This window comes from Lampetra fluviatilis, chromosome 38, assembly GCF_964198595.1.
Source record: "Lampetra fluviatilis chromosome 38, kcLamFluv1.1, whole genome shotgun sequence".
Lineage (NCBI taxonomy): Eukaryota > Metazoa > Chordata > Hyperoartia > Petromyzontiformes > Petromyzontidae > Lampetra > Lampetra fluviatilis.
Genome location: NC_136312.1, coordinates 11,673,483 through 11,693,159, shown reverse-complemented (window position 1 = coordinate 11,693,159; position 19,677 = coordinate 11,673,483). Strand labels below are relative to the sequence as shown.

General features: G+C 60.4%; 1 protein-coding gene across 1 annotated transcript in view; it reads right to left on the bottom strand.

The window, feature by feature from the left end:
• Positions 1–19,677, bottom strand: part of LOC144945698 (rho GTPase-activating protein 4-like) — a 49,331-nt gene that overhangs the window by 3,815 nt on the left and 25,839 nt on the right. The window contains exons 11-22 of the mRNA XM_078874266.1: positions 19,395–19,479; positions 18,744–18,771; positions 17,599–17,701; positions 15,871–15,931; positions 15,236–15,313; positions 11,866–12,003; positions 10,691–10,796; positions 9,536–9,754; positions 8,011–8,310; positions 7,582–7,804; positions 3,303–3,531; positions 1,930–2,024 (exon numbers count right to left, since the gene is read on the bottom strand). Coding sequence (XP_078730392.1) covers positions 1,930–2,024; positions 3,303–3,531; positions 7,582–7,804; positions 8,011–8,310; positions 9,536–9,754; positions 10,691–10,796; positions 11,866–12,003; positions 15,236–15,313; positions 15,871–15,931; positions 17,599–17,701; positions 18,744–18,771; positions 19,395–19,479 — 1,665 coding nt within the window. The remainder of the gene's footprint in view (positions 1–1,929; positions 2,025–3,302; positions 3,532–7,581; positions 7,805–8,010; positions 8,311–9,535; positions 9,755–10,690; positions 10,797–11,865; positions 12,004–15,235; positions 15,314–15,870; positions 15,932–17,598; positions 17,702–18,743; positions 18,772–19,394; positions 19,480–19,677) is intronic.

The window sequence follows — 19,677 nt, the reverse complement described above, 5'->3', positions numbered from 1 at the left end:
CGGAGGGCGGAGGAGCGACGCTCACAACAACGAGCGGAGCGCCGGGTGGCTAAAGCACAGCAAGTTGGTACAGTAGGGGGCAAAGGTGGTGCATCAGCCAGTCATCTCGGTCATCTCGGTCAGTCGACCCGTGGCACCTGCTGGGTCTGCCCCGTGACCTCCTGCCAGTGGGCGTTCGACACTTCACGTGGCCTCAAGGTGCACTTGGCCTGGCACAAGCGTCGTGGTGACGTCACCGCCACTTAGTGGCGAATGGCGGTTGTTGTTGTTTCAGCGTGGTTGGTGGTGAGCGTGGCTGGCGGTGATTGTGGTTGGTGGTGAGCGTGGTTGGTGGTGATCGTGGCTGGTGGTGATCGTGGTTGGCGGTGAGCGTGGTTGGTGGTGAGCGTGGTTGGTGGTGAGCGTGGCTGGTGGTGAGTGTGGTTGGCGGTGAGCGTGGTTGGTGGTGAGCGTGGCTGGTGGTGAGTGTGGTTGGCGGTGAACGTGGTTGGTGGTGAGTGGTCGGTGGTGATCGTGGTTGGTGGTGAGCGTGGCTGGTGGTGATCGTGGTTGGTGGTGATCGTGGCTGGTGGTGAGTGTGGCTGGTGGTGAGCGTGGCTGGTGGTGAGCGTAGCTGGTGGTGATCATGGTTGGCGGTGAGCGTGGTTGGTGGTGAGTGTGGTTGGTGGTGAGCGTGGTTGGTGGTGAGTATGGTTGGTGGTGAGTGTGGCTGGTGGTGATCGTGGTTGGTGGTGAGTATGGTTGGCGGTGAACGTGGTTGGTGGTGAGTGTGGTTGGTGGTGAGCGTGGTTGGTAGTGAGCATGGTTGGTGGTGAGCGTGGTTGGTGGTGAGTGTGGTTGGTGGTGAGTGTGGTTGGTGGTGATCGTGGTTGGCGGTGAGCGTGGTTTTTGGTGAGCGTGGTTGGTGGTGATCGTGGCTGGTGGTGAGCGTGGCTGGTGGTGATCGTGGTTGGTGGTGAGTGTGGTTGGTGGTGAGCGTGGTTGGTAGTGAGCATGGTTGGTGGTGAGCGTGGTTGGTGGTGAGTGTGGTTGGTGGTGATCGTGGTTGGTGGTGAGCGTGGTTGGTGGTGAGCGTGGGCTGGTGGTGATCGTGGTTGGTGGTGAGTGTGGTTGGTGGTGATCGTGGTTGGTGGTGAGCGTGGTTGGTGGTGAACGTGGTTGGTGGTGAGCGTGGTTGGTGGTGAGCGTGGCTGGTGGTGAGCGTGGTTGGTGGTGAGCGTGGTTGGTGGTGAGCGTGGTTGGTGGTGATCGTGGTTGGCGGTGAGCGTGGTTGGTGGTGATCGTGGTTGGTGGTGAGCGTGGTTGGTGGTGATCGTGGCGGGTGGTGAGCGTGGTTGGTGGTGAGCGTGGTTGGTGGTGAGCGTGGTTGGTGGTGAGCGTGGCTGGTGGTGAGCGTGGTTGGTGGTGAGCGTGGTTGGTGGTGAGCGTGGTTGGTGGTGATCGTGGTTGGCGGTGAGCGTGGTTGGTGGTGATCGTGGTTGGTGGTGAGCGTGGTTGGTGGTGATCGTGGCGGGTGGTGATCGTGGTTGGCGGTGAGCGTGGTTGGCGGTGAGCGTGGTTGGCGGTGAGCGTGGTTGGTGGTGAGCGTGGTTGGTGGTGATCGTGGCTGGTGGTGATCGTGGTTGGCGGTGAGCGTGGTTGGTGGTGATCGTGGCTGGTGGTGAGCGTGGTTGGTGGTGAGCGTGGTTGGTGGTGATCGTGGCTGGTGGTGATCGTGGTTGGCGGTGAGCATGGTTGGCGGTGAGCGTGGTTGGTGGTGAGCGTGGTTGGCGGTGAGCGTGGTTGGCGGTGAGCGTGGTTGGCGGTGAGCATGGTTGGCGGTGAGCGTGGTTGGCGGTGAGCGTGGTTGGTGGTGAGCGTGGTTGGTGGTGAGCGTGGTTGGTGGTGAGCGTGGTTGGTGGTGAGCGTGGTTGGTGGTGAGCGTGGCACCGGCGTGAAGGGGTCTTCGTCTCCGTCTCCCTCCGCTCCGCCTCGCTGGAGGAGCGGCCTCCTGTGGCTGCCACCTCCCCCGTCACGGCCGCCCCCTGAGAGACGGCAGAGCGGGCGGGCACGTGAGACGAGGCCCCCTCACCCCCAACAACAATGTTGCTCTACTCACACCTACAACGGTTCCGCTTGTTGGCGGTGCCCTTGGCGTTTTGGACTTCGAAATGAAAGTGAACAAACTGCGTAGGCGATGGAGACTACAAAGGAGAAGGTGGTAGGATGGGAACATCATAGCCAGTAATGACTTAAACTGGTTGAAAATGTCCTTACAATTATTTTTCAGTTTGTACCCATCTTCTCGGTTGAAATTGTGTCTGTGTCTATATATATGGATGGCTTCGTGAACGAATCTTTGTTGATAGCCCTCAGGCCTTCAAAGTACCTTCGTCTTAGAGAAATCTACTTCATGTGAGCCAGCCGCATTAAAGTAATGATCAGCCACGGCAGAAATATTGGTCCTGCCGTGTTTCAGATCTGCCTTGTGTTCACGAACACGGTCCGAGACATGTCGCTTAGTTTCCCCAATGTAACTACTGCCGCAGACACAGCTGAGTTTGTAGACGCCGAGATATTGCATGTCAGGGATCACATCCTTCACAGATGGGATCAGATTACGAATTTTATGTACTGTGTTGAATCAAACCTGGATCTTGTGTTTGCTCATGATTTTGGAAATCTTGTTAGTGACCCCTGCTATGTATGGCAAGGTGATGGTTTTGATTGGGTCCTCAGATGGTTCTTTCCCAACGTTTGGGGTGATAGCTTTACGGATTGTGTAGTCTGAATATCCATCCACCTTGGGAGCTTGGTGTACGTGTTCCAGTTCACCGGCTAGGTGGTGACGGTCGGAGATGCATCGAGCTCTATGGTGTAGAGGTTTGATGACGAAATTCTTCTGGGATGGATGGTGGTGGGAGTCAGGTTTTAGGTAGGCATCCGTATGGGTGGCTTTCCTGTAGACAGTGTCCCATTGAGCCATCTGGTTTCTTTTCGATTAAAACATCCAAGAATGATTATTGAGGGGGGTGCTCCATGTGGAGTGACGTCACCCACTCATGATTATTAATGAGGGGGGGTGCTCCATGTGGAGTGACGTCACCCGCTCATGATTATTAATGAGGGGGGGTGGGGTGCTCCATGAGGAGTGACGTCACCCGCCCATGATGTTTAATGGGAGCGCTAGGGAGTTAGCGTGACATCAGGGTTCTGGCTCTTTCCATATTAGGAATGCTGGGCAACGCTGAGGCGACCCTCGACTTGCACGGGAGTAGAACTTCTATCCGCGCCGTAGCGTAGCCAGCCGTGCCAATCATCACCTGGAACCGACAGGCACGGAGTCCTGTGTGGGTAGACATTGCCGCTGCTGTTGATGGCGGCGGTGGTGGTGGCGGTGGCGGTGGCGGCGGTGGTGGTGGCGGTGCCACCGTCCACAGGCCCCACCAAACCGAGCGCCACCGTGGCGCCACCCGCTGCACCGAAGCTGTCCCTGTCGCCGCTGCTGCTGCCCGCAGGGTGGCCACCGAGGCCCGGCGCGGTGGCCCCACCCTGGGAGGTGACGGCAGCGGCAGGAGGAGAAGGAGCCCCCACGCGTCTCACCACGCGCCTCACCACGCGCCTCACCACGCGCCTCACCACGCGCCTCACCACGCGCCTCACCACGCGCCTCACCACGCGCCTCACCACGCGCCTCACCACGCGCCTCACCACGCGCCTCACCACGCGCCTCACCACGCGCCTCACCACGCGCCTCACCACGCGCCTCACCACGCGCCTCACCACGCGCCTCACCACGCGCCTCACCACGCGCCTCACCACGCGCCTCACCACGCGCCTCACCACGCGCCTCACCACGCGCCTCACCACGCGCCTCACCACGCGCCTCTCCACGCGCCTCACCACGCGCCTCACCACGCGCCTCTCCACGCGCCTCACCACGCGCCTCACCACGCGCCTCACCACGCGCCTCACCACGCGCCTCACCACGCGCCTCACCACGCGCCTCACCACGCGCCTCACCACGCGCCTCACCACGCGCCTCACCACGCGCCTCACCACGCGCCTCACCACGCGCCTCACCACGCGCCTCACCACGCGCCTCACCACGCGCCTCACCACGCGCCTCACCACGCGCCTCTCCACGCGCCTCACCATGCGCCTCACCACGCGCCTCACCACGCGCCTCACCACGCGTCTCTCCATGTGCCTCACCACGCGCCTCTCCACGCGCCTCACCACGCGCCTCACCACGCGTCTCACCACGCGCCTCACCACGCGCCTCTCCACGCGCCTCACCACGCGCCTCACCACGCGCCTCTCCACGCGCCTCACCACGCGCCTCACCACGTGCCTCTCCACGCGCCTCACCACGCGTCTCTCCACGCGCCTCACCACGCGCCTCACCACGCGCCTCACCACGCGTCTCACCACGCGCCTCACCACGCGCCTCACCACGCGTCTCTCCACGCGCCTCACCACGCGCCTCTCCACGCGCCTCACCACGCGCCTCACCACGCGTCTCTCCACGCGCCTCACCACGCGCCTCACCACGCGCCTCTCCACGCGCCTCACCACGCGCCTCTCCACGCGCCTCACCACGCGCCTCACCACGCGTCTCACCACGCGCCTCACCACGCGCCTCTCCACGCGCCTCACCACGCGCCTCACCACGCGCCTCTCCACGCGCCTCACCACGCGCCTCACCACGCGCCTCTCCACGCGCCTCACCACGCGTCTCTCCACGCGCCTCACCACGCGTCTCTCCACGCGCCTCACCACGCGCCTCACCACGCGCCTCACCACGCGTCTCACCACGCGCCTCACCACGCGCCTCTCCACGCGCCTCACCACGCGCCTCACCACGCGCCTCTCCACGCGCCTCACCACGCGCCTCACCACGCGCCTCACCACGCGCCTCACCACGCGTCTCACCACGCGCCTCACCACGCGCCTCACCACGCGCCTCACCACGCGTCTCTCCACGCGCCTCACCACGCGCCTCACCACGCGCCTCTCCACGCGCCTCTCCACGCGCCTCACCACGCGCCTCACCACGCGCCTCTCCACGCGCCTCACCACGCGTCTCACCACGCGCCTCACCACGCGCCTCACCACGCGCCTCACCACGCGCCTCACCACGCGTCTCTCCACGCGCCTCACCACGCGCCTCACCACGCGCCTCACCACGCGCCTCACCACGCGCCTCACCACGCGCCTCACCACGCGCCTCACCACGCGTCTCTCCACGCGCCTCACCACGCGCCTCTCCACGCGCCTCACCACGCGCCTCACCACGCGCCTCACCACGCGTCTCACCACGCGTCTCTCCACGCGCCTCTCCACGCGCCTCACCACGCGCCTCACCACGCGCCTCTCCACGCGCCTCACCACGCGCCTCTCCACGCGCCTCACCACGCGTCTCTCCACGCGCCTCACCACGCGTCTCTCCACGCGCCTCACCACGCGCCTCACCACGCGCCTCACCACGCGTCTCACCACGCGCCTCACCACGCGCCTCTCCACGCGCCTCACCACGCGCCTCACCACGCGCCTCTCCACGCGCCTCACCACGCGCCTCACCACGCGCCTCACCACGCGCCTCACCACGCGTCTCACCACGCGCCTCACCACGCGCCTCACCACGCGCCTCACCACGCGTCTCTCCACGCGCCTCACCACGCGCCTCACCACGCGCCTCTCCACGCGCCTCTCCACGCGCCTCACCACGCGCCTCACCACGCGCCTCTCCACGCGCCTCACCACGCGTCTCACCACGCGCCTCACCACGCGCCTCACCACGCGCCTCACCACGCGCCTCACCACGCGTCTCTCCACGCGCCTCACCACGCGCCTCACCACGCGCCTCACCACGCGCCTCACCACGCGCCTCACCACGCGCCTCACCACGCGTCTCACCACGCGTCTCTCCACGCGCCTCACCACGCGCCTCTCCACGCGCCTCACCACGCGCCTCACCACGCGCCTCACCACGCGTCTCACCACGCGTCTCTCCACGCGCCTCTCCACGCGCCTCACCACGCGCCTCACCACGCGCCTCTCCACGCGCCTCACCACGCGCCTCACCACGCGCCTCACCACGCGCCTCACCACGCGCCTCACCACGCGCCTCACCACGCGCCTCACCACGCGCCTCTCCACGCGCCTCACCACGCGCCTCACCACGCGCCTCACCACGCGCCTCACCACGCGCCTCACCACGCGCCTCACCACGCGCCTCACCACGCGCCTCACCACGCGCCTCACCACGCGCCTCACCACGCGCCTCACCACGCGCCTCACCACGCGCCTCACCACGCGCCTCACCACGCGCCTCTCCACGCGCCTCACCACGCGCCTCACCACGCGCCTCACCACGCGCCTCACCACGCGCCTCACCACGCGCCTCACCACGCGCCTCACCACGCGCCTCGTTCTGTTTGCATGACACAGCCTCACCAATTGGTGGTGGAGGGTTTCACAACACATTCATATTTACGCCATCTAACCCTAAAAAATGCTCTATTAAGGTAAGGCCCACTGAACTATTAAGCGACCTGGCGATGTTTATTACACAATGCACCGGGTACCCATTTGAGGCCGAGTCGACCTAGGGGAGGCCCAGGATCGAGTCAGTTATTCGTCACTGGTATTGGGCGTCAGCGGGAATCGTTTTCGGGTGGCCGGGTTCGTAGCTCAGCGGACTAACCGCTACACCACCGCTCCCCACACACACAGGCTCTCGCACACTCTCACATACTCAGACTCTGTAGAACAGGGATTAAACATGCACACTCCACTCAGCAAGGCGCCCCAGTCGGGAATCGAACCCAGGCTCCTTGCTGCTTTGAGGTGTGTCACCACTTTGCCACCATAGCCAGTGTGTGTGAGCCAATGTGTGAGCGAGTGAGCAAGAGAATGAGTGAGGAAGCAGGAGAATGAGTGAGGGAGCGAGTGAGCGAGCAGGTGCAGGTGAGTGTGTGAGCTAACGTGCGAATGAGTGAGCAAATTGAGTGATCGACCCATCGAGTGAGTGAGCCAGCGAGTGAGTGAGCTACCGAGTGAGTGAATGAGCGAGCGAGTGAGCAAGGGGGCGAGTGAGTGAGTGTGTGAGCCAGTGAGTGAGCCAGCGAGTGAGTGGGCAAGCGAGTGAGCAAGGGGGCGAGTGAGTGAGTGAGCCAGTGAGTGAGCCAGCAAGTGAGTGGGCAAGCGAGTGAACAAGGGAGTGAGTGAGCGAGTGAGCCAGCGAGTGAACAAGTGAGCGAGTGAGTGAGTGAGTGAGCCAGCGAGTAAGTGGGCAAGTGAGTGAGTGAGCCAGTGAGTGAGCCAGCGAGTAAGTGGGAAAGTGAGTGAGCGAGTGAGCCAGCGAGTGAGTGAACGAGTGAGCGAGTGAGTGAGTGAGCCAGCAAGTGAGTGAGTGAGCCAGTGAGTGAGCCAGCGAGTAAGTGGGAAAGTGAGTGAGCGAGTGAGCCAGCGAGTGAGTGAACGAGTGAGCGAGTGAGTGAGTGAGTGAGCCAGTGAGTGAGCCAACGAGTAAGTGGGCAAATGAGTGAGTGAGCCAGCGAGTGAGTGAACGAGTGAGCGAGTGAGTGAGCGGCCTACGCAGCGACGTGGCGACCGTTGTCTCGGCGCGATCCGCGGCTCATCCTCCTCGGTGGTCCCCCTCGGGGGCCCTCCCACCGTGCCCCCCGCCCCCCACCCCCATGCCGCCCCCCCTCGTGCGGCCGAGGGGGCCGGCTCCGTGCGGGGCAGCCGGGGCCGCGGGGCCCCCACTTCCATCACCCAGGGCCTCTGCAGGGTCACCGGTTCACTGGCTGGGCCGTGCCTGGTGGGAGGAATCGAGAAGGGGGGGGACGAGAGGGGGGGACGAGGGGGGGGGGGGTAAACGAGGGGGGGGGTGAACATGAGAGGGGGGTGTGAGTGGTCGTGCGGGTGAAGCACACGGGGCCGTTGTGGGTGGATGAAGGCGGCGCTGGCGGCAGGACCCCCACACGCAGCAGCGTCCCCCCCCCCCTCCCCAGGCTCACCCACCCGTGGTTCATCTCCACGAGCGTTGCGGGCACCACGCCGCCCGCGGTGGGGCCACGTGGTACCCACTCGCGCCGCCACCAGCCCGGCGCGGCGCCACCCGGGGTAGTGGTGGTGTGCCGGCCCGGCAGGGAAGAACCGCGGTCGCTCGCCGCCCGCTCCTCGTCCATCGCCGCCGCCGCCGCCGCGTCCTCCTCCTCATCGCCATCGTCACCATCGCCCGCCTCGCCCACCTCCTCCACCTCCTCCACCTCCTCCTCCTCGTCCACCGTGCTCGCCTCGCTGTACGCGTCCTGACCATCGCTGTGACACGCACACACGTACAGGCAAAGGTCCCCCAGGTAGCCCGCGCCGGACGGATAGCGTCGTGGGGCAAGTGGTGTCAACAGAGCCGACACGACGGTGGTGGTGGTGCCGGTTGCTGTGGCCCGGAAGAAAGAAAGAAAACAACCGCGATCCCTCGCCCGGCCGCCTTTGTCTCACCCCACCAATTGAGGCCGAGTTGACCTAGGGGAGAGCCAGGTGCGAGCGGTTGCTGCTGCCACACGCCGCTTTCAAGAAACATTGCCGATGTGTGCACGGCCGAGGCCAGGTAATGATACGGCCACGTGGTTTGCTGTGAAGCTCTCCACCACCTGACATGGCCAAACAAATTCAATCGTCGCTGCCAGGTGGTGGTGGTCGCAGTGGCAGTGGTGGTGGCAGTGGTAGTCGTGGCGGAGGTGGTTGTGGTGGCGGTGACTGTGGCCAGTGGTGGTGGTAGTGGCGGTGGTGGCGTGGTGGTGGTGGTGGAGGTTGGCGGTGGTTGTGGCTATGGTGGTGGTGACAGTCGTGGTGGTAGCAGATGGTGGTGGTGGCGGTAGCAGGTGGTGGTGGTGGTGGTGGTAGTGGTTATGGCAGTGGCAGTAGTGTTGGTGGTGGCAGTAGCAGTTGTGGCAGTAGTGGTTGTGGTGAGCACCGACCGCTGCGCCACCACTCCTCCCCCGGTCCGGTACCGGCCAAGCACACGAGTGATTGAGCCGGACGGGCTCATCGAATGGTCAGTATCGTCATCATCATCATCATCGTTATCATCGTCATTATCATTGTCATCATCGTCATCATCGTCAGTATCGTCATCATCATCATCATCGTCAGTATCATCGTCATTATCGTCATCGTCAGTATCGTCATCATCGTCATTATCATTGTCATCATCGTCATCATCATCATTATCATTGTCATCATCGTCATTATCATTGTCATCATCGTTATCATCGTCAGTATCGTCATCATCGTCATCATCGTCAGTATCATCGTCATTATCATTGTCATCATCGTCATCATCGTCATTATCATTGTCATCATCGTCATCATCATCATTATCATTGTCATCATCGTCATTATCATTGTCATCATCGTCACCATCGTCAGTATCGTCATCATCGTCATCATCGTCATTATCATTGTCATCATCGTCATTATCATTGTCATCATCGTCGTCATCGCCGTCGTGATCGTCATCGCGGCGGCCGTGGCGGGCGCGCACCACTCCAGGCCCATGCACGTCTCGTAGAGCGGTCCCGGCAGGCGGCGTGGCCCGGGGAAGGCGGCGCCGCCGAGCGCGATCAGGGCCCTGCACGCCTCGTGGACGCGCGCCGTCACCGACGCCTCGTCGTAGGCGGGCGGCGCCGGCAGCAGCGTGGGGCCGAAGCACACGGCCAGGTTGTAGGCATCCATCAGGTTCTCGTCGCTCAGCTGTGCTAGGCTGAGGTGGCACACGGTGGGGGGGGGGGGGGGGTAGAGACGGTGGGCAATCAAAACAATCGGTGGTGTTGGTGGCGGTGGCGCCGATCGGGCACTGTCAGGGTGGTGATAACTGTTATAGTGATGGTGGTGGTGCCAGTGGCGCCGATCGGACACAGCTGGTGCGGTGATAGAGGTGATAGTTGTGACGGTGGTGGTGAAGATGGCACCGATCAGGCAACGTCGGGGAGGTGACAGCCGGTAGTGGCGGTGGTGGTGATAGCGGTGGTGGTGGTGGTGGTAGCGGTGGTGGTGGTGGTGCTGATTGGTAAACGTCTGGACGGTGATAGCGGCAATGGTGGTGGTGGCGGTGGCGCCGATGTGACACAGCTGGTGCGGTGATAGTTGTGACGGCGGTGGTGGCGGTCGCGCCGATGTGACACGGTCGGGAAGTTGTACATCACTGGTGCGTCTCGCAACGCGCGCAACCCAACAACGCTGCCCCCTGTCACACGCTGCCCCTGTCTACCACAAGCTGCCCCTGTCTACCACATGCTGCCCCTGTCTAACGCTGCCCCTGTCTACCACACGAGACCGGGGGGCGAACCGTCCCACGCGGTAAGCTGGGCCTGCCACTGGTGTCTAAAGATGGCCACCAAATGTCCAAAGAAGGCCACCGGTGTATAAAGATGGCCGACCGTGTCTAAAGATGGCCACCGGTCTCTATAGATGGCCGCTGGTGTTTAAAGATGGCCACCGGTGTTTAAAAATGGCCGGCGGTGTTTAAATATGGCCGCCGGTGTCTACAGATGGCCGCCGGCAGACAGCGCTCGCATGCGAGGGGAGGGTGGGGGTGCGGATAAAAAGCAGCGATTTTGGCAGCATGTGCCGAGGGCAGGGCGGTGGGGGCGGTGGGGGCGGTGGGGGCTGCGGGGGCGGTGGGGGCGGTTGGGCTCACTGGTGGAGGAAGGCGAAGAGGAAGCGGAGCACGACGGCGACAGGCGGCGGCAGCTCCTGCATCACGGAGCGGATCCGCACCGCCCCCTCCAGCGGGCCCTCGGTGCCTGGACATGCACGGCGCCAGCGGACACGGCCACGTAAGCACGGGCGTCACTCCCAACAGTCACGCATACCGCTTTGTGTTAGGTACAAGGTTTTGCTGACTGGCTGGATTCCTGGTTGACTGGCAAGCGGCCGAGCCCACTAACCGACCGACCGACTGACCAACCGAGCAACCCACCGACCGACCCACCTGCCCGCCCGTTCACCCACCCACCCATCGACGACCCACCCACCTGCCCGTCCACTCACCTACCCACCCATCGACAGACTCACCCACCCACCGACCCACCTACCGACCCACCAACGCACCGACTGACTGACCTACCCACTCACCCACCCATCCACCAACCCACTCACCGAGGCCACGTGAAGTGTTAAAGGCTCGCTGCTGGCAGAAGGTCACGGGACAGACGCAGGTGCCAAGGATAGGCTGACTAAGATTACTGTCAGAAGCACCACCTGCGTGCCCTCACTGTGCGAACTCGCTGCGCTTTAGCTGCCCGGCCACCACTCATTGTCGTGAGCATCACTCCTCTGTCCTCCGTTGTTGCTGGAGGGCGAATGCCTCCAATTGCCCAGTAGCAGCGTCCTTCACGAGCCCCCTCCACAGTGACACGATCATGCTGACAGTCACAGGTAAAACAGTCACACGATGGTGGAGCGTGTAGGGGGGCGTGGGGGGGGGATGGTGGGTAGGTGGGTGGGGGATGGTGGGTGGTGGTGGATGGTGGGGTGGAGGAGGGTGATGGTGAGGGATGGTGAGGGATGGGGGTGGTGGGGGGCGGGTGGAGGTGCGGATGGGCGGGTGGAGGTGAGGGTGGGTGGAGGTGCGGGTGGGCGGGTGGAGGTGAGGGTGGGTGGGTGGAGGTGAGGGTGGGCGGGTGGAGGTGAGGGTGGGTGGGTGGAGGTGAGGATGGGTAGAGGTGCGGGTGGGCGGGGTGGAGGTGAGGGTGGGTGGGTGGGTGGAGGTGAGGGTCGGCGGGTGGAGGTGAGGGTGGGTGGGTGGAGGTGAGGATGGGTGGAGGTGCGGGTGGGTGGGTGGAGGTGCGGGTGGGTGGGTGTCTCTGTGACCGGAGCAGGCGAGCAGGAGGCGTGAGAAGGCGGCTGCAGGGAGGAGGGGCGTGCGCAGCTCGCGGAAGTAGAGCTTGAGGACGCACGCCACCGAGTTGACGTCTCCGCAGCCCGACTCGTCCAGCAGCGGATCCTCACCTACGGCGCTCGCGCACACACACAAGGACGACGACGGCCGCCGTTTGCCACCGAGTGGCGGTGGCACCTGGGTATGTCCCATGACCTGCTGCCAACTTGCTGTGCTTTAGCCACCCGGCGCTCTGCTCGTTGTTGTGAGCGTCGCTCCTCCGCCCTCTGTTGTTGCTGGAGTGCGACTGCCTCCAACGGCACAGTAGCAGCGTCCTTCACGAGCCTCCTCCACAGAGGCCGATCTTAACACCGCTGGTACAAGTCATCGGCAAGTCCACTCAGCTCCACATCCTCCTGTAACCACATCACTCCTTCTCTCTATCTCATGCCGCGCCTATTTAGCCTCTATGTGGCTAAACAAAAGCTGTTTAGGCATGCGGTGGCTGGGCATGCACGCTACATGACCCAGCCAATACAGCCTTCCTTGCCTGCCGTTGGATCTCACCGATGGGACTTAATGCAAATCTTTAAAGGATCTGTAAGCTCCTCACACAATCCAGTCTGGTTAAACTCAGGATGGATTGTAGACAACCCAGCCTAAATGCTCCATTAGGGGGTCCACGTTTTGCAGCATAGCGACAGACCAGGTAGCTTCCACACAGTGGTACGCAGCCGATGAAAAGATAATGCCGCTCGGCTGATTTGGCGCAAGACCTCTGCTATCAAACTAGAGCCGGCCATGAGCACACTGTCCAGGTTTGGAAAACTCTCCCCCTGTTATACAGAGTGAGTGAGTGGAGTTTGCGTGATCTCCCCCTGTCCTACAGAGTGAGTGAGTGGAGTTTGTGTGATCTCCCCCTGTCCTACAGAGTGAGTGGAGTTTGTGTGATCTCCCCCTGTCCTACAGAGTGAGTGAGTGGAGTTTGTGTGATCTCCCCCTGTCCTGCAAAGTGATTGAGTGGAGTTTGTGTGATCTCCCCCTGTCCTACAGAGTGAGTGAGTGGAGTTTGTGTGATCTCCCCCTGTTCTACAGAGTGAGTGAGTGGAGTTTGTGTGATCTCCCCCTGTCCTGAAAAGTGATTGAGTGGAGTTTGTGTGATCTCCCCCTATCCTACAGAGTGAGTAAGTGGAGTTTGTGTGATCTCCCCCTGTTCTACAGAGTGAGTGAGTGGAGTTTGTGTGATCTCCCCCTGTTCTACAGAGTGAGTGAGTGAGTGGAGTTTGTGTGATCTCCCCCTGTTCTACAGAGTGAGTGAGTGGAGTTTGTGTGATCTCCCCCTGTCCTACAGAGTGAGTGAGTGGAGTTTGTGTGATCTCCCCCTGTTCTACAGAGTGAGTGAGTGGAGTTTGCGTGATCTCCCCCTGTTCTACAGAGTGAGTGAGTGAGTGGAGTTTGTGTGATCTCCCCCTGTTCTACAGAGTGAGTGAGTGGAGTTTGTGTGATCTCCCCCTGTCCTACAGAGTGAGTGAGTGGAGTTTGTGTGATCTCCCCCTGTTCTACAGAGTGAGTGAGTGGAGTTTGCGTGATCTCCCCCTGTTCTACAGAGTGAGTGAGTGAGTGGAGTTTGTGTGATCTCCCCCTGTTCTACAGAGTGAGTGAGTGAGTGGAGTTTGCGTGATCTCCCCCTGTTCTACAGAGTGAGTGAGTGAGTGGAGTTTGTGTGATCTCCCCCTGTTCTCCAGAGTGAGTGAGTGAGTGGAGTTTGTGTGATCTCCCCCTGTTCTACAGAGTGAGTGAGTGGAGTTTGTGTGATCTCCCCCTGTCCTACAGAGTGAGTGAGTGGAGTTTGTGTGATCTCCCCCTGTTCTACAGAGTGAGTGAGTGGAGTTTGTGTGATCTCCCCCTGTTCTACAGAGTGAGTGAGTGAGTGGAGTTTGTGTGATCTCCCCTGTTCTACAGAGTGAGTGAGTGGAGTTTGTGTGATCTCCCCCTGTTCTACAGAGTGAGTGAGTGGAGTTTGTGTGATCTCCCCCTGTTCTACAGAGTGAGTGGAGTTTGTGTGATCTCCCCCTGTTCTACAGAGTGAGTGAGTGGAGTTTGTGTGATCTCCCCCTGTCCTACAGAGTGAGTGAGTGGAGTTTGTGTGATCTCCCCCTGTTCTACAGAGTGAGTGAGTGGAGTTTGTGTGATCTCCCCCTGTTCTACAGAGTGAGTGAGTGAGTGGAGTTTGTGTGATCTCCCCTGTTCTACAGAGTGAGTGAGTGGAGTTTGTGTGATCTCCCCCTGTTCTACAGAGTGAGTGAGTGGAGTTTGTGTGATCTCCCCCTGTTCTACAGAGTGAGTGGAGTTTGTGTGATCTCCCCCTGTTCTACAGAGTGAGTGAGTGGAGTTTGTGTGATCTCCCCCTGTCCTACAGAGTGAGTGAGTGGAGTTTGTGTGATCTCCCCCTGTTCTACAGAGTGAGTGAGTGGAGTTTGCGTGATCTCCCCCTGTTCTACAGAGTGAGTGAGTGAGTGGAGTTTGTGTGATCTCCCCCTGTTCTACAGAGTGAGTGAGTGAGTGGAGTTTGCGTGATCTCCCCCTGTTCTACAGAGTGAGTGAGTGAGTGGAGTTTGTGTGCTCTCCCCCTGTTCTCCAGAGTGAGTGAGTGAGTGGAGTTTGTGTGATCTCCCCCTGTTCTACAGAGTGAGTGAGTGGAGTTTGTGTGATCTCCCCCTGTCCTACAGAGTGAGTGAGTGGAGTTTGTGTGATCTCCCCCTGTTCTACAGAGTGAGTGAGTGGAGTTTGTGTGATCTCCCCCTGTTCTACAGAGTGAGTGAGTGAGTGGAGTTTGTGTGATCTCCCCTGTTCTACAGAGTGAGTGAGTGGAGTTTGTGTGATCTCCCCCTGTTCTACAGAGTGAGTGAGTGGAGTTTGTGTGATCTCCCCCTGTTCTACAGAGTGAGTGGAGTTTGTGTGATCTCCCCCTGTTCTACAGAGTGAGTGAGTGGAGTTTGTGTGATCTCCCCCTGTCCTACAGAGTGAGTGAGTGGAGTTTGTGTGATCTCCCCCTGTTCTACAGAGTGAGTGAGTGGAGTTTGTGTGATCTCCCCCTGTTCTACAGAGTGAGTGAGTGAGTGGAGTTTGTGTGATCTCCCCTGTTCTACAGAGTGAGTGAGTGGAGTTTGTGTGATCTCCCCCTGTTCTACAGAGTGAGTGAGTGGAGTTTGTGTGATCTCCCCCTATTCTACAGAGTGAGTGGAGTTTGTGTGATCTCCCCCTGTTCTACAGAGTGAGTGAGTGGAGTTTGTGTGATCTCCCCCTGTTCTACAGAGTGAGTGAGTGAGTGGAGTTTGTGTGATTTCCAGGCACTTGGGTCACCTCGTTCGAAGGCGTGCTTGATCTCGCTGACCTCCGCCTGTGACCCAGGGACCCGGAATATCCCCTGCTGATGCATCCCTGGGGACCAGGGGCACAGGTCGCGAGTAACAGGGGTACTCGCTGGTGTCAGGAGTAGATTGCGGGTGACCAGCGGAGTACTCAAGGGACCAGGGTAGAGGACGAGTCTCATTGGTAGGTAGGCAGGCAAGTAGGCAGGTGGGAGGAGAGTTACATTGGTAGGAGAGTAGGTTGACAGGCAGCCAGGTATGCAGCTGGGTAGACAGGTATACAGGTATCCAGCTAAGCATGCAGGTAGGCAGGCAGGTAGATAGACAGCCGGATGGTTAGTGAGGCATGCAGGCAGGTAGACAATTTAGCAGGTAGATAGACAAGACAATGGTTATACAGGCAGGCATTTAAACACACAGGTAGGTAAACAGGTGTATAGGGGGCAGGTAGACAGGTAGGCGGGTAGTTAGACAGGTAGGTAAACACGCAGGTGCAGGTGGGCAAGTGTGCAGGTGGGCTGGTGGGTGAGTAGCAGGTGGGCAGGTGCAGGTGGTGCACCAGGTGGGCAGGTGCAGGTGGTGCACCAGGTGTGCAGGTGCAGGTGGTGCACCACGTGGGTTACCCACCGTACAGGTTGATGAAGCGCACACAGCTCACCACCACGGTGGGGATCACGTGACCCGACTCCTGGAGAACACAAAAACAAAGATCCCCCGTGTTGCCTTCACAGATTGTTGGGGCAAGTGCTGTTATCGAAGCACCTATGAAAACCGTCACGACACACAACGGGGAGGGTGGCCAGCACCACGCCCGGCCACCTTTGTCTCCAAGGTGGCGATGCGTATACACCGCACCAGGTACTCATTTTTGGATGAGTCGATCTAGGGGAGGCCCACAATCGATTCAGATAATTGTCACTGGTCTTGGACGTAAGCGAGAATCGAACTGTGATCGTCGGGTTCGTAGCGCAGCGTAACGCTAACCACACTCACACATGCACACATGCACGCACACACACACACGCACACACACGCATGCACACACACAGGTGAGGAGTGAGTGGGGGTGCCTGTGGGTAGGTGGTGAGTGAGCAAGGGTGCCTGTGTGTAGGTGGTGAGTGAGTGGGGGTGCCTGTGTGTAGGTGGTGAGTGAGTGGGGGTGCTGTGTGTAGGTGATGAGTGAGTGGGGGTGCTGTGTGTAGGTGGTGAGTGAGTGGGGGTGCCTGTGTGTAGGTGATGAGTGAGTGGGGGTGCTGTGTGTAGGTGGTGAGTGAGTGGGGGTGCCTGTGGGTAGGTGGTGAGTGAGTGGGGGTGCTGTGTGTAGGTGGTGAGTGAGTGGGGGTGCCTGTGGGTAGGTGGTGAGTGAGTGGGGGTGCTGTGTGTAGGTGGTGAGTGAGTGGGGGTGCCTGTGTGTAGGTGATGAGTGAGTGGGGGTGCTGTGTGTAGGTGGTGAGTGAGTGGGGGTGCTGTGTGTAGGTGATGAGTGAGTGGGGGTGCCTGTGTGTAGGTGGTGAGTGAGTGGGGGTGCCTGTGTGTAGGTGATGAGTGAGTGGGGGTGCTGTGTGTAGGTGGTGAGTGAGTGGGGGTGCCTGTGTGTAGGTGATGAGTGAGTGGGGGTGCTGTGTGTAGGTGGTGAGTGAGTGGGGGTGCTGTGTGTAGGTGGTGAGTGAGTGGGGGTGCCTGTGTGTAGGTGATGAGTGAGTGGGGGTGCTGTGTGTAGGTGGTGAGTGAGTGGGGGTGCTGTGTGTAGGTGATGAGTGAGTGGGGGTGCCTGTGTGTAGGTGGTGAGTGAGTGGGGGTGCCTGTGTGTAGGTGATGAGTGAGTGGGGGTGCTGTGTGTAGGTGGTGAGTGAGTGGGGGTGCCTGTGTGTAGGTGATGAGTGAGTGGGGGTGCTGTGTGTAGGTGGTGAGTGAGTGGGGGTGCCTGTGTGTAGGTGATGAGTGAGTGGGGGTGCTGTGTGTAGGTGGTGAGTGAGTGGGGGTGCCTGTGTGTAGGTGGTGAGTGAGTGGGGGTGCCTGTGTGTAGGTGGTGAGTGAGTGGGGGTGCCTGTGTGTAGGTGGTGAGTGAGTGGGGGTGCCTGTGTGTAGGTGGTGAGTGAGTGGGGGTGCTGTGTGTAGGTGATGAGTGAGTGGGGGTGCTGTGTGTAGGTAGTGAGTGAGTGGGGGTGCCTGTGTGTAGGTGGTGAGTGAGTGGGGGTGCCTGTGTGTAGGTGATGAGTGAGTGGGGGTGCTGTGTGTAGGTGGTGAGTGAGTGGGGGTGCCTGTGTGTAGGTGGTGAGTGAGTGGGGGTGCCTGTGTGTAGGTGAGGAGTGAGTGGGGGTGCCTGTGTGTAGGTGAGGGGTGAGTGAGTGTTACCTGGATATAAGTGAGGAGGTCTCCCCCAAAGAGCCGCAGGCCGATGACCGAGGGTCGCCTCCGGCCGCGTTCGCGATGCGGTTTTGGGGGGGCAAACGAAGTCCTTGACCCCCCGACAACAACAACAACAGCACAAATAAACAGTAAACAACAGCACCAATAAACAGTAAACAACAGCACCAATAAACAGTAAACAACAGCACCAATAAACAAGAATACAATAACAAAGACTTATGGTGAGGACTGTTGAGGATCGTCTAGAAGAGAGACGGCAGCACAGGGGCAGCACAGGGGCAGCACAGGGGCAGCACAGGGGCAGCACAGGGGCAGCACAGGGGCAGCACAGGGGCAGCACAGACTCGGGGACGCTGTTAGAAGGTCGCCCCCTCCCCACGGCGCGCACAAAGCGCTCGCCGCACGTGAGCCACCGGCCATGAGCTCGGCTGCCCACGTGGCACCAGCCACGCGGCACCGCCACGCGTGTGCCCTGCGATCGCCATCCTCACAGCGGCTGCTTCTGGCTCGGCCACCGGCACAGGCGGTGGTGGCCTCCGCCTCGTCGCGCGGCACTTTCGGATGCGCCGCTTCTGGGGCCGTCTGGAACGCTCTTTTCCTTCCCGTGTTACGAAGCCACTGGGAGCCGTACCGCACTTTTAAATCGTCATCATCATCGAGATTGACAAACTCATTTCTTTAGAACTGCTGCTGCTGTTGTTGTTGTTGTGTTTAGTTTGTTGTCCGATCCTCCGCACCTCCGATTTGCGTGGTTGGCTACGTAGGGTGCGAAATATGTTCCACTCTGTGTGTAGGTAGCGGGACGTGCGCTGCGCGACGGACCCGTCGAGTTCGGTTCCCGCTCACCGTCAATAACAGTGGCGAATATTTGAACCGGTCCTGAGCCACCCCTAGGTCGACTCAGCCTTAAATGAGTACCCAGTGCGATCTGTAAAGATCGCCACTGGGGAGACAAAGGTGGCCGGGCGTGGTGCTGGCCACCCACCCCCTCGTGTGCTGTGTCGGTCTCCATAGGTGCTCGCTGACAGCACTTGCCCCAACAATCTGTCAAGGCTACGTGGGGGGTCTTTGTCTTTGTGTGTGTGTGAGTCGAGCTCTGTGCTCTCAGCGTCACGCGTGACGAGTCTCACCGAGCGCTGCTGGGATCGCCCGCTGCACCTGTGAAGACAAGAACCCGGATCAGGACTCACGAGACACGGACCAGGACTCACGAAAACCCGGATCAGGACTCATGAGAACCCGGATCAGGAATGACGTGACCCGGATCAGGACTCACAAGGACCCGGATCAGGACTCAAGAAAACCCGGATCAGGACTGCCGTGACCCGGATCAGGACTCACGAGACTCGCACCAGGACTCATAGGTGCTGCTACTCGCTAACAACACTTGCTCCAACAGTATGTTAAGGCTATAGGGGAGATATTTGTATTTGTTTATCGTGGTTGTGATGGTGGTGGTGATGGTGGTGACGCGAGTGATGGTGATGGTGATGATGATGATGACGGTGGTGGTGATGATGACGGTGGTCGTGACAGTAATGATGACGGTGGTGCTGGTAGTGATGATGACGGTGGTGATGATGACGGTGGTGCTGGTGGTGACGGTGGTGGTGGTGATGATGATGATGATGACGGTGGTGGTGTTGACGGTGGTGGTGACGGTGGTGACAGTGGTGATGGTGGTGATGACGGTGGTGGTGGTGACGGTGGTGATGACGGTGGTGGTGGTGACAGTGATGATGACGGTGGTGGTGGTGACGGTGGTGGCAATGAGGACCCACCGTCGTCCAGCGCCCGGTGAATCAGCTGCTGCTTGGCCTGCAGCCGGGACACGACATGGCCTGAGGCCAGCAGCTCCTTCAGCTTCTGAGAAACGGAGCGCACCAGGTGAGGGTGGACCGCGAGCCGGATCCGGGGAGATCCGGCACTCCGCTCCGGGTTTTGTCAGCTGCCCCCAGCCACGGCGACTACTAAACTACGAACTTAATTCGTTTCATTTGCCAGGGAATGCGCCGCTGAGCTGCGTAGCTCTTCGTCAAGAGCGACCAGGCTGTCACAAATGAC